This window comes from Macrobrachium nipponense, chromosome 1 (genome assembly GCF_015104395.2).
Source record: "Macrobrachium nipponense isolate FS-2020 chromosome 1, ASM1510439v2, whole genome shotgun sequence".
NCBI lineage: Eukaryota > Metazoa > Arthropoda > Malacostraca > Decapoda > Palaemonidae > Macrobrachium > Macrobrachium nipponense.
This window is the reverse complement of record NC_087200.1, coordinates 13,810,655-13,825,059: the sequence shown is the minus strand read 5'-3', so window position 1 is coordinate 13,825,059 and position 14,405 is coordinate 13,810,655. Positions and strand designations below refer to the sequence as shown.

General features: G+C 42.6%; 1 protein-coding gene across 2 annotated transcripts in view; it reads left to right on the top strand.

Annotated features, from left to right (window-relative positions):
- The window catches only part of LOC135219136 (uncharacterized), a 220,949-nt gene that overhangs the window by 153,886 nt on the left and 52,658 nt on the right, over window positions 1-14,405 (top strand). For both annotated transcript variants that reach the window (XM_064255590.1, XM_064255591.1), the window contains one exon: window positions 5,429-5,590. In XM_064255590.1, coding sequence (XP_064111660.1) covers window positions 5,429-5,590 — 162 coding nt within the window. The remainder of the gene's footprint in view (window positions 1-5,428; window positions 5,591-14,405) is intronic.

The following is a 14,405-nucleotide window of genomic DNA, read 5'->3' as shown; positions in this document are numbered from 1 at the left end:
ACTTGCTGTGATAAAAACTTTTAAAAAAACCAAGTATGAAATGAAAATTTTTAGTGGTTTTTCTTGAGTTTTATCTAACAAAATAGGCTTTTTTTAGTGTTTTTTATATGGGTTCCAAACATTCGCGGGTTTTAACTTTTCACAGGGGGTCTGGTAACGCATCCCCGTGTGAATACAGGGGGACCACTGTATATCTATATCTATATCTATATCTATCTATCTATATCTATCTATCTATCTATCTATCTATCTATATATATACACACAGTGGTACCTCGAGATACGAAATTAATCCGTTCCGAGGCGGCCTTCGTATAATGAGTTTTTCGTATCTTGGAACACATTTTACATGTAAAATGGCTAATCCGTTCCAAGCCCTCCAAAAACACCCCCATTAAATTTCATAATAAAGCTAAATTGACCTATAAACAATGAAATACTACAACAATTTGGACCATTCAATACCTAAATTAAGAATAAAAATCGAAAACCTGTAAATAAAGTGTATATTAGTGTACAAGAAATATTATTACTGTAAACGTAAAATGTGGAACTTACCTTTTCGAGAGGCTATCTCCGATAGTGGCTGGCAGAGGAGGAGGAGGACAAACGGCAGATAACGTACGTACGTGCGTACACTTAACTTTACGAAAACACACAAAAAATTTAAGGAAAACCATAAAACTAAAATTTATGAAACACCTTAACAAAACTGTAACACCTAACTTACAAAAATCTAGAAATTACGTAAAAAAAAAATTTTTTATTTTTTATTTTTTTTTTAACTTTATTTTTTTTTATTTTATACGTAGGCCTTTTTTTTTTTTTTTTTTTCAGAATTTCAACTTCATCACCGCTTTCAACGTTCTGTACTTCATCACTTGGTTCTTCCTTTTTGCTTTCAACTTTGTGTTTTTTTTATCACTTGGTTCTTTCCTTTTTTGCTTACTCCTGCTAATGCTGAAGGCCTCTTTAAAAAATAACGATCCAAGGAAGATTGCTTCTGCCTACTTTTCACAATGTTCCGGAAACGACTCAAGCAAACGTCATCGAACTGCGCAAGCATACGACCTGTGTGAGCCTTTTCGGGGTGTCTTTTTTTCTATAAACAATTGCACTTTATGAAAAGCGCCTAGAATATCCTTAATTTCTGCCGTTGTCATAGGCTCCTCCTCCTCTTCCTCGCCGCTGCTAGAGAACTCCTCTTGAACGACGTTAAGTTGCATGGCCTCCAACTCCTTCAGGTCATCCGTCGTAAGCTCCTCTTGTGCTCCTCGAGAAGGTCGTTGATGTCGTCCCTCGTCGACGACCAGCCCCATGGACTTGCCGAGTGCAACGATTCATCAAGATCTGGTTCCAAAACAGTTTCGGGTATCATCAACTGTTTCTGACTCTGCAGTACCAGCTTCGCCCACGTCGGAATCCCCCTTGAAGTCTCTGGCGGATACGTCATCAGGCCAGAGTTTCCTCCACGAGGAATCAAGGTTCGCCTCGAAACCTCCTGCCCAATCTAGGTCAATGAGTCGGATGCAAATGACAATGTCGAAATGCTCCTTCCAAAATTGACGCAAGGTGAGGTTTGTGGTATCGGTGATGTCGAAACATCTCTTGAAAAGATGTTTCGTGTACAGCTTCTTAAAGTTCGCTATCACTTGCTGGTCCATGGGCTGGAGGAGAGGGGTGGTGTTGGGCGGAAGAAAAAGAATCTTAACGAAGGAATACTCCGCTAGGATATCTTCCTCGAGGCCAGGAGGGTGGGGAGGGGCATTGTCCAACACCAGCATACATTTCAGGGGGAGGCGCTTCTCTTCCAAAAAACTCTTCACAGTCGGGCCGAAACACAGATTTACCCACTCCGTGAACGAAAGCCTCGTTACCCAGGCTTTTGCATTAGCCCTCCACATCACTGGAAGCTTCTCCTTCAACACTTTGTGGGCCTTGAAGGCTCGAGGAGTCTCGGAGTGATACACCAGTAGGGGCTTCACCTTGCAAATCCCCACTGGCGTTCGAACAAAGTGCGAGCGTAAGCCTGTCTTTCATAGGCTTATGCCCGGGTAGCTTCTTCTCTTCCTCCGTGATGTATGTCCGACAAGGTATTTTTTTCCAAAAAAGGCCAGTCTCATCACAGTTGAAGACTTGCTGAGAACTGTAGCCTTCCTTGGTCATCATCTCGTCGAACGTCTTTTTAAAGGCTTCGGCCGCTTTTGTGTCCGAGCTGGCAGCCTCCCCATGACGCACCACCGAATGGATGCCAGTCCGTTAACGAAATTTCTCGAACCAGCCATGCGAAGCCTTGAACTCTGGGGTTGGCGTTGAAGTCCCATCCCCTCCCTCGTCTTCCGCCTGCGCAATCAAATCGCCGAAAATAGCACTGGCCTTGTGAGCGATTGCTGTCTCCGTTACTGTATCGCCAGCGATTTCTTTGTCTTTTATCCAGATGAGGAGCAGCCGTTCCATCTCGTCGTGCACATGGCTCCTCTTGCTGACAAAATATTGATGCCCTTCGATGGTGTAGTTTTTGCTTTGATGGCATCCTTCTGTTTAAGGATGGTGCCTATTGTCGACGGATTACGGCCGTATTCCTTTGCGATCACACTCAATCGCAATACCAGCTTCGTACTTCTTTATGATCTCCATCTTTGTCTCCAGAGACAGCATGCGCTTCTTTCCGTGAATTTCAACTTTCTTGGGACCCATGACTACGTTAATTTATGTAAAGTTACACAAATACGTAATAATACAGTCTTCGCACAACACGATAATATGTACTGCAACGAAATCACTAACGAATTTACGTTACTAAACGAAATCGTTGGAGCGAACGAATGCCGATTGCGTACGGTAAAGTTTCGGGTGCGGAGTGGCCGAGCTAAGGGACGCCAGCGCGTACGTATAGAAGATGCATGATGGGAGGGATGCTGTCCAATCAGAGAGAAGGATCTCATGGCTTGGCTAGCATCAGGAACCAATGGGAGAGCAGGAGGATGGTGGCGAGTCTACTAGCACTATGATGGCGGGCGTTGGTGGGGCGAGTTTCCAGTTTCAAAATTGTTATCGGGCGAATCTCGGACTTTCAGAAACCTTTCGTATCTTGAAAACTTTCGTATGTAGAGCAGTAAAATTTTTCGCATTGGCTTTCGTAACTTGGATTTTTCGTAAGTTAAGAGCCTTTCGTATCTTGAGGTACTACTGTATAATATTATATTATATATATATATATATATATCTTATATATATATATATAAAAAAAAAAAAATTTTATATATATATTATATATATCTATATATTATATACATATACATACATGCATATATAAGGATTAAAAATATATATGAAATCGAAAGAAACAAATTATTTCTAAGGGGAAGCTTACAATAAGCTGTCCTCAAATGATGACAATGGGACAATAGTATAGGTTTATATTTCCTACATAAAGTATTATCATTTTGGATAAAAATAAACAGATACCTATTGCCAATCTTACTTCAATTTTATGAATTCTCACCCAAATTCTAGCAAAAAAAAAAAAAAAAATATATGTCATTTCATAATTCAAATTTACTTCCTTTTATTGTAAGGCCTAAAGAACTTTTCTTTATGATGAGAGATGAAACATTCAATACCTTGGATTTGCTGCACATGGTTTTTTTCATATACTGTTGTAGATTGTTGCATTTTTTAATAAAATTGTCTTTACCATCACACAGAATATCAGCAAAACTTGTGCATTAGTACAAGGTACCACAGGGTCTTCCTACTGAGCCTTTCGTGCAAGCCAACTTAAAATACATAATCCATTGTGTGTTACCATGTCTTTGTTCACCAATTTATAAATGATTCATGAGTTCACAACTGTCATATCTATCATTCCAATGATTAAGGCCAACACCATTTCTTGATTCAAACAAACAATCTTTCCCTACCAACCAATCATGGTGATCTACACCACCCGCGCATTTGTCATAGTTGAGAATTACATTTGGTTGAGGAACACTTCCTTATGACTTTCACCTCTTCATCCAATGCTGGACCTTTTCAGGGGTTCTACAGTGTCATAATTAGTTCCACCAGTTACACATTTGATTCCTAGCCATTTTACCATCATACTTCTTCTTTTGTTGATTTCAATGTACAGTACTTCAAACAATTTTGTCGAGTCATCCTGATGTTTGAAATCCAATATTTTGTAGGTGGACTAATTCATATGCAGTAAAATTATCAAAAAGACTGTATGCATAAAATTCTGAATCAGCTACAGCTTCAAGCATTTTTAAGAAAACCTTTGAACCCAATGCTTCATCAACATTCTTATCTAGTTGGGGATTCTTACCACAGTAAAGATCAAAATGATCAAAATAACCCCAGGTCCCATAAAGCGCCCATGGTTTATATCCAAACCTTATAGGTTTCACCTGGATAGATTGCCCATAATATTTTACCATCATTTCATCAACACTAATGCATTCCTCAAATACTCCATATTGAACATAAGATTTTGGAAGCTTCGAAATCAAGCTGCTTACTTTAAATCCTTTATCCCATTTGTTATTTTCTGCCTCTGCATTATCAAAGAAATGCACAATATTCTCTCTGATGGTAATTTTTGGTAATTTGGCAAAAGAAGAATTCTTAAAGTGTTCATTTCCTCTACACTGAATGCAAAATCCAGTTTTTTTCAGCTGGCCTTGACATAACGAATACATAGTTTCCTTCACAATGAGATTTTAAATATCTTTCCGTTTCATTTTCGTGTATTACGTTGTCTCCCAACTTGGTTCTGATTTCAGTTACCTTTTCTTGGTGCCAGATGATTTTTATGACCCTTTTCTCTTGATTTCCTGAGAAATTAGAAATAAATTGAGACAAAACAAGAGGCAAGCCAGTAAAATTATCTCCAGCATACTCCGTCAGGTTTGAACATGACATCCCAGCGTCCTCATTTGAGGATGCAATTTTCAAAGTCAATTATGAAGCACTTCATTTACTTTATAATACACAATTTTTACTTAGAATGATTGGATAATAGATTAATTTACTATACTTTGTGAAATTTATTTAAAATTAATTGTTAAACTGAAAAAATAGAAAACATTTGAAATTATCATAGGATTACAGAGCATTTTTGCACATCTTTGGTTGTTCATAAAAGTCCTGTAAAGTTCTGAACGCTAATAAAAAAAATTTCCTGGGATGTAATATGATATAATTTATGCATTCGTTTATTCAGAAGTAATGAATAGATATGAGAAAAGTATTAAAATAATTTTATATTAGTCAGTACTGTAATGGATGTAATGAATGAAAGTTTCCTTTGTATTGTAGAACTAAACTGGAGTGAATAAAATTGATAATAGCATACTTGGATAAACACTTCTTGCTTGTAAATTTATTTCTCAAAAGTGGCTGTTTGTATATTTAAATTTTACAGGTAGTGTAAAGGCAGTAGACGATGGAGCAAATGAAGGTGAAGTCCAGTTTTTAGATATTGCAGACAGTGCTTGCAATATTACTGCAGTGTACTATGAAATGGACAGACTCGTTGCACATGCTACTCTGCCTGATAAATATGCTTTCAGGATTCCTGAAGAAGGTAAGATTTAATTTTGAATACTTAACCACATGATTGTTCCACTGGAATTTATGCGCGCATTTGGAAATTTAATTACAGTGGAATCCGGTATTCTTGTTTTCAGCACTTCACAGACTCATGTATTTGCAGATTTCGTTATGGACCATATCTACCCATTATTCGTGTATTCACAGTATTTTTCAATGAGAAGTATCCACAAATTACTGTATTTTCATAATTTTATGATTAAATGTACTTTTTGTGATACAACTATTGAAAAAACCAGGTATAAGCATTGTGAGTGGATTTTTCTTGAGTTTGCACTAACAAAATAGGCAGGTTTAAGCGTTTTTATAGGGGTTCTAAGTATTCGTGGATTCTAGCTATGGTGGGGAGAGCTCTGTCGCCATAAGGCCCTGTTATAAAGTAAGTGCTTGTTGCTACCTTATGACTGAAGGGATTTGCTTCAAGTGTTTACCAAGTACTTATTCTACATCTAATAATGATAATTCTCTGGTTGGGAGATTTAGTAATGCAAACTCTTTCAAGTTCATTTGTTTTGCTGTTGAAGAAAATCATGATGTCACTTTTCGAAATTAATAGGTAAAATTAAAAGTTACTCCGAAATGCAATTTCTTCCTCGACAAAATCAAGATATGTATACGTATACACAGTTACACTCTACATATACAGGCAGTCCCAGATTATTGGTGGACTCGGTTAATGGGGATCCAGATTTTTGGCGCTTCTGTAGCACCATAAAATCGATGATTTATGGTGCCAGAACAGGCTGAGTGTCAGTTATTGGCACTAGTTATGGCACCATAACATACCTAAAAACTCAGCGCCATAAATCGCCGAGTTGCAGTTAATGGTAGTTTGTTCATACACGAACAAACCTTTGGTCTTAACAATAGGATCATTTTTAGCGCCTAGCTGGATCCGGTTAAAAAACAGATGAAAGCAAGGAATCTTGTGATATCTGGCAACGCATGCGTAGATCGGGTGAAGAGTGGTCAAGGGCCACTCACCTACGCCACCACGTCAGTCTTATCTTTAACCGCCTGGGCAAGAGTTGTGTTTAACCTCTCTTGGCCTTTTCCTGGTTCATTGCCCGTTTCAATTGTGTTTAGTATGTGTGTGTGTTTGGCTGATATTATGGCTTCTGCTCCTTCTCAGCCTCATCAACGTGTGTGCCCCCGGAATTCCAGGTTTTCCGTGTTCTCGTTTTTTGGCTTTGGCGGCGAACTGATCCCCACATCACTTGTAGCAGGTACCATTCTAATTTTTGTACTATAACGAATCCTTGCACGGAATGCTGGGGCATGGCCTAAAGAGCAGTGGAAGTCATTTTATAGCAAGAGAGAGCATCGGAGGGTTTTGGCTCTTCCTTCAAAGGAAGGTTTTTTGCCTCTTCCCGATGCTTTGTCTCCTGCAGTATTCACCCCCCATAGTAGCATTGTTCCTGTGTCTCCTTCCTTTTCTTCCATTGATTTGTTGCTTGAATTGATTTGTTGCTTGAACTATCAGGAGGCCATCAGCCTGATGTTTGTAATGTTGCCCCTTCTTCTTTGAGAGTTAATTTGATTCCCGGGAAGGGGGAGGCTTTTTGGTCATTCTCATTTCTTCCAGAGTCGGAGGCATCCAAGATGGCGGCGATTGGAAGACGCTCGGGCTAGGGGGTCCCCCGTCTTTGGAGGGGTTGCTAGTGTACTTTATGGAGGCTCGCTACCCCTCTCCTCAGGCTGGCCAGGCCATCCTCCCTCCTCCCAGCCTCGTCTTCGTGGGTAGCCGAGGTGAGCCATCTTGTATTGTTCTGCCAGTGTCTGCTGCTGCTTTTTCGAGTCGGAGGGAAGCCGTGGCGTCAGCCCCATTGATGACGTCACAGGATCCGTCGTTGTGTATTCCTCTGCCAGTGGTGTCTGATTCCTCTTCACACCGAGATGATGTCACTCCCAGTCGTCTCTTCTTTACTGCCTCTCTCAGCTGTGATGTCATCCCTGCTGCCCAGTTCGCTACATCTTCCTTCCATGTCATTGGAGCCTTCTCTTGCAGACCAGTCTGAGGTTATATGCCAGGCAGTGCTTAAGAGGTTGGACTCTGTTTTTGGATGATAAGTTGGCAACCTTGTCGGTTGGGAGGACTGGAAGGAAACGTGTTGCTTCGTCCCCGTCTTCTGCGAACAGATCGCATAAGAAGCCAGTGCTGTCTTCCTCTCCCTCTTCCCCCTCTACGCCACGTTGGTGTATCAAGTGTTGGAAGGCTAAGGACTTTGCTCTTTCTTCGCTTACGAGGGAGGAACAACGTGGACGTGTTCTCGAGAGAGTTGGTGTTTCGGAGAGTGTTAGCGTATCTCCCCTTGTGCAATCTGCAGTGGCTGCTTCGTCCTCTGCATTGAATCGCGGGTATGTTGCAACCTCCCCCAATCGTGCACATTGCGAGCGTGTTGCAACCTCCCCCATCCATGCACATCGCGAGCGTGTTTCAACCTCCCCTGTTCGTGCACATGATCCAAGTGCTCCTTCTTCTCCAAGGCCTATTCGTCGCCGTAAGGATCTCAAGGCACCTGTCAAGAGATCGAAGGTGGTAAGCGCGGAGTTGGTGCAGCAGGAGTGTTTGCCTGACACTCTCACTGGTGCTTCCAAGAGTTCGACTCTGGGGGATTCTCCTTCGATCTCGAGTGATCGGGATTCCTCTTCAACTCACGTTCGTACATCCGCCACACCCGTGACCACTCACGGACTTGTTAGTAAGTCATCTGTTGGAGGAGTACGTAGTGATGTTCCTAGTGTTATAGTGGGTTCGTCTCAGGAACCGATGCGTGAACCCAGCCCAGACAAGTTAGTTGGTGTTTCAGGCTGTTTGGCTGCTGATCCTTCCGTTAATTTTAATGAGGAAGGTGCCTTAGAGGAGCCTACACTTCCCTCTTGTCGTCAGTCTCCGTTGCTGGAGCAGTAGGAGTGAGACGTGCAAGAGTTTTTGTCTTCCTTGTCGGAAGTTGTTGATCTCATTCATGGGTCCAACAATTTGGAAAGTAGGACTCAGACTCGGTCGTCTTACACTCCTCCTTGCTTGGAAGCCTTAGTGGTAGCTACAAAGGATCCCAAATCTTCTCTTTAGCTTCCTTTGTCGGGGCACGTCCAGTTGGTCTTGCATAAGGTTAACGCCTCTCACGAGACATAGGAAGTACTATGCTACGAACTCTGCATTTTTTATGCCGCGCCATCTTAACCCAGACATCATTCACCAGAAGCCGGGATTGACTTTGGAGCAGGGGAAGTCGGTGGCTCGGTCCTTGTCTCCGCAAGATGCCTCAGCATTGGAATCTATGGCAGCCTCTATGTTGCAGACGGTTTCTTGGCTGGACTTCTGGTCTGTGGTCATTGCCAAGATAGCTTCTGACAGGTCCCCGGAAGTCTTGGTGATTGCATCCTCGCTTGCCAGTCTGTTGCAGTCCGGAGGCAAGGAGTTTTTATATATGGCTCACCTCAGTGCTAATTTATCAGCTAATCTTCTTCAGATTAGAAGAGACGCAGCTTTGTCTAGGATGGAGAGATCAGTTGACACGGAGTCCTTGCTGGCAATGAGGAATGGAGATCTGTTGGAGTCCCAGTTTTTGTTTCCTTGGACAGAGCTCGAGTGTGTGATAGACCAGCGCCGGGCTGACACCAAAGACAGACTGGTGCACCAGGCTGTATGTAAGTCGGAGTCTCGTCCTCAGAGACGTCCAGCTCCTCCTCCTCCCCCTGTCCAGCAGCAGTAAAAGAGATCATTGCTTGGTAGGCCGTCAAGGAATTCGAGTTCGGCAGGGCCCTCCTGTTTAACTCGGCCTAGGTCAGAGGATCAACGCCCCTTTCACTCTCGTTCCTTTGAGCCAAGAAGGGGCCCAAGGGGCAGTGGTAAAGGGAGCTGTTGGTAGGTTAGGCGCCTCTCCTGCGCCACGAGTGTGGGGGGTGGCTGGCAGGCCATTGGGCCAAGTGGCAGAGTTATGGGGCGGAGAAGTGGGTGGTACATGTCCTTCGGGTGGGGTACCTACTGCCATTTGACTTCTTTCCTCCTCTGTCGGACAAGCTGCAGCTCAGGAAGGCCTATCCTCCAAATTCTCTGAAGTTCTTGGCTCCTCGGGAGGAAGTGCAGAAGATGCTGGACAAGGATGCGATAGAGGAAGTGGTGCGTCCGTCTCCGGGGTTTTACAGTCACATCTTCTTGGTGCCCAAGGTGTTGGGATGATGGAGACCTGTGATCAACTTATCCACCTTGAATCACTTCATCAGGAAGACACTGTTCAAGATGAAGACCCCGCATTCGGTGTTGGCAGCCGTGAGGGAAGGTGACTTCATGCTATCGATAGCTAGCATGAAGTCACCAGGAAGTTCCTTCGCTTCTCTCTTGGGGACAAGGTCTTTGAGTTCAAAGTCTTGTGCTTCTGGCTGACAAGAGCCCCTCAAGTGTTCACAAGGGTCTTCTCGCTCATGTCAAGTTGGGCTCATGCTCAGGGGATCCATTTGCTGAGGTACCTCGACGATTGGTTGGTCTTGGCAGTTTCCAGGGAAAAGCTGCTACAGGACAGGGATCGTCTACTTTGGTTTTGTCTGGAACTGGGCATTGTAGTCAACCAGGAAAAATCGAACCTTTCACCCAGTCAAAGGATTCTCTACCTGAGCATGGTCATCGATACGACAGTGGCAAGAGTTTTCCCGTCGGATCAGAGATTGGAGAAGTTGCAGGTGGTGGTGTGCGACTTCCTGTCGAAATCAAATCAGTCAGCTCATCAGTGGCAGGTTCTTCTGGGAGTGTTTTCTTCCCTGGAGAAGCTGGTCCCTCATGGGCGTCTTCATCTTCAGTCTCTGCAATGGAGGCTGGGAGAATTCTGGTCTCTGGCGGGGGACTCACCCCTGTTAATGGTTCCTCTGTCTCTGGAAGTGAGAGAAGACCTTTGTTGGTGGTTGGACGACCAGAATCTTTTGGTGTCCCTCTGCGCTCTCCTCCACCTGACGTCCTTCTATTCTCAGATGCCTCCCTCGTAGGTTGGGGTGCTAATTTAGGCGGCCTCATTGCTTCAGGTGTTTGGAGTTTGGAGGACAAGCAGCAACATATCAATGTCTTGGAGTTGAAGGCTGCTTTCCTGGGTCTGAAGGGGTTTCGGGAGAAGGTAGAAGGTCATTCTGTCGTTCTCATATCGGACAACACCACAGTGGTAGCCTATGTGAACAAACAGGGAGGTCTGGTTTCTCATCAACTTCACGCCTTGACCGTCAAGGTTCACCAGTGGGCGGTCAGCTGTTCGGTAGAGCTCTCAGCCAGGTATATCCCAGGTAAACGGAATGTGGTTGCAGACAAACTCAGTCGTCGGGATCAGATCCTAGGCACAGAGTGGTCCCTTCATCAAGTGGTAGCAGACAAGCTTTTCCAAGTTTGGGAGAGACCCATGATGGACCTTTTTGCGACTCTGTTCAACAGGAAGTTGGTGATCTTCTGTTCAGTGGTCCCAGATCCTTTAGCTTTGGCATAAGACGCATTCCATCATCCCTGGGACAACCAGGAGGTGTATGCCTTCCCTCTGTTTTGTTTGATCCGTCAAGTTCTGAACAGGCTAATGAGTTCACAGGGTCACAGGGTGACTTTGGAGCCCCTCTGTGGCCTCAGGCAGAATGGTTTCTAGATATGCTGTCGTTGTTGTCAGAGGTTCTGACGGAGATTCCCCTTTGGCGACATCTCCTGTGTTAGCTCCATGCGGAAAGGTTCCACCAGTCAGTAGAATCCCTGTCTTTTCATGGTTGGAGGCTATCGAGTATCTCTTCCAAGAGAGAGGCTTTTCCCAGAGAACAGCTGGGCATATGTCCAGCAATCTCAGAAAGTCGACCTCTGCGGTTTACCAAGGCAAATGGGTGATCTACTGTGATTGGTGTTGTAAATGAGGTTTTTCTCCATTCGCGACCTCTATTCAGCGAATAGACTTTTTAACCTTCCTCAGAGACGAGAAACGTTTGTCCGTTTCTGCCATTAGAGGCTACAGGGCAGCCATGAGTTTGGTGTTACGCCTTAAAGGTATCGACATCCCCTCTTCCTGGGAACTTTCCCTGCTAGTTAAGGGGTATGAGCAGTCGAGTTCTCTTAGAGAGCTTAAGCCTCCAACTTGGGATGTTTCCTTGGTTCTCAAGAGCCTCACTAAGAGTCCATATGAGCCCTTGTGTCGCTCATCTGACAGGAACTTGACGCCTAAGACAATTTTCCTTCTGGCCTTGGCATCTTCCAAGAGGGTAGGAGAGCTCCATGGTCTGAGCTATGAGGTGAAGCACACCAGGGTTGGGGTCGGAGTCCTTCGAATTTGTCCCGGAATTCATGGCTAAGACCCAAAATTCCTCTGAGAACGATGACAGGTCCACTTCGTTTTCCATTCTATCACTAAATGACTTTGAGGGTGATGATGCTCAAGAGCTTTTGTTGTGCCCTGTCTGGGCCTTGTGTTGCTATCTTTAAAGGACTCGGCACCGTAGACCAGGCTGCCGCAGACGTTTTGTTAGCACAGGCCGTACAAAGAAAGAGGTGTCTAAGAATACTATCTCTTTTTGGATACGGGAAAGCTATCAGACGGGCATACTTGACTCTTGATGATTCCACCACCACGTCTTTGCAGGCTAGAGCGCATGATGTTATGAGTATTGGTCCCTCTCTGGTTTTCAAAAAGAACTTGGCTGTACATAGAATGCTGAGCACTGGTACTTGGTTACGCCAGTCCACATTCACCTCTTTGTATCTTAAGGATGTTGCCCACAGATCTGCGGACACGTTTTCCCAGGGTCCTGCGGTGGCTGCCCAAGGGCACTTTTGTATCTTACCTCAGATGATTGTGTGGATAAGAGAATGAGTGAGTTGGCTGGTCTCATTCTTTCTCTTGTACCTTTCCTTCTTCCTTAGGGCGGGTTAAGGAATAGACACGTCATTCGCTGGACTGGTCTGATACAGGTGAGTAAGGTAGTCATACTGATAGTAGCGTATGCTCCACTCCTTGGCAAGGAGGGTTTGGGAGTATTACAAACCCTGGTGTATTGGTTTGCCACTGGACAGTCAAAGTTTCTCTTTGGTTCCCTATACAATGGTTCTCCCACATATCATACGTCACTCAGGGTCTGAGTGGTTAGATATCAATTTATCTAGCTTCTCAATGGGCTTCAGTCCCTCTCCAGAAGTCATTTCTTCTGGAAGCTGGACTGGTGGGTAGGCCCCCAGCCGCTTTAGGATGTCTTGTACCTCCCTCTAAGTATGAGTCATCCTATTGTTGAGACCGAAGATTTGTTTGTGTATGAACAAATGACAAATTTTCTAAGACAATTTGTTTGTGTATGAACAAATGACAAATTTTCTAAGACAATTTGTTTTTTTTCAAATCTACAAACCTGAGGTCTTAACATTATATTGCCCACCTCTAGAGGACCCTCTGTGTGTTAAGACATCCTGAGTTGGGAAAGGCTGATGTGGTGGCATAGGTGAACAGTCTTTGACCACTCTTCACCTGATCTACGCATGAGTTGCCAGGTATCACAAGATTCCTTGCTTTCATCTGATTTTTAACCAGATCCAGCTAGGTGCTAGAAATTATCTTATTGTTAAGACCGAAGGTTTGTAGCTATGAAAAATGCAAATTGTCTTAGAAAATTTGTCATATTTTGCTTATCGACATCTCACCCAGAACGGATACCCCACTGATAACCTGGGACTTGGAAAAATAAATATTTAATTTGGAAAAGTAAGTTTGAGAAAACAGCAAACAAAAAAATTGCTTATTTTGCAATAACTATTAAGCTATAATAGTTAGAAAGCTGATTTTTGCACTAAAACTATTTTGTCATATTAGAAATATTCTCAGAAATTTATAATGTAATCAAATGAATAGAACTGTGCTCTCTCTTGATTAATGTACGTACATATTTAGATTACCTAAAATTTGCATGTATGGGGAATGCCAACATCATAAGGGCCCATTATAAACTTAAGTACTATGTACCTGTGGATACCTTATGATGGAAGGGAGTTGTTTCAATTGTTACCACTATTTGTAGAATAATACTGATTAAACAACACTCATTCTTCAGTTTCAATTGTTACCACTTATTTTTTGTAGAATAATACTGATTAAACACCACTTACTCTTCAGTTTCAATTGTTACCACTTATTTGTAGAATAATACTAAATAAACAACACTTATTCTTCAGTTTCAATTGTTACCACTTATTTGTAGAATAATACTGAATAAATGAAATTCTTGTTTCTGTCTTCTTGGAGATCTAAGCATTTGGTTTTGGAAAAAAAAAAAAAAAAGTTTTCCCTATATAATTAACACTTCTTTTCTCTGACTTGTTGTGTAGAAAGAGATATTTTAATTAGGAACAGTTATTTTTAAAATTTTTTTCCAATTTCGTTTAAAATTTTTTTTTTACAATTTGTCGTTCACATTCCTGTAAAAGCGATGAACAAAGTTGTCCATGAACCAGTCTTAGCATTTCTTTTAGCAATAATGTTTCAAGATACAGTAATACCTTGGGTTACGAATTTAATCCGTTCCAGAACCTGCTTCGTAACCTAAAAAATACGTAACCTAAATGGATTTTCCCATAAGAATGTTATAAAAAGCAAATAATGCGTTCCACCCGACCATGAATGACCATTTCAATTCATATTTTTCCATTTATTTTTGTTCACTAAGGTTGAAAATTCGTGCAGGAATTACATAAAATTATAAAATTGAAGAATGAAATTAAATATAAACTCTAGATTTAATATGCATGCACAGTAAAACCTGAACTTTACCTTTGGCGAGTGTGGCTGCTGGCTTGA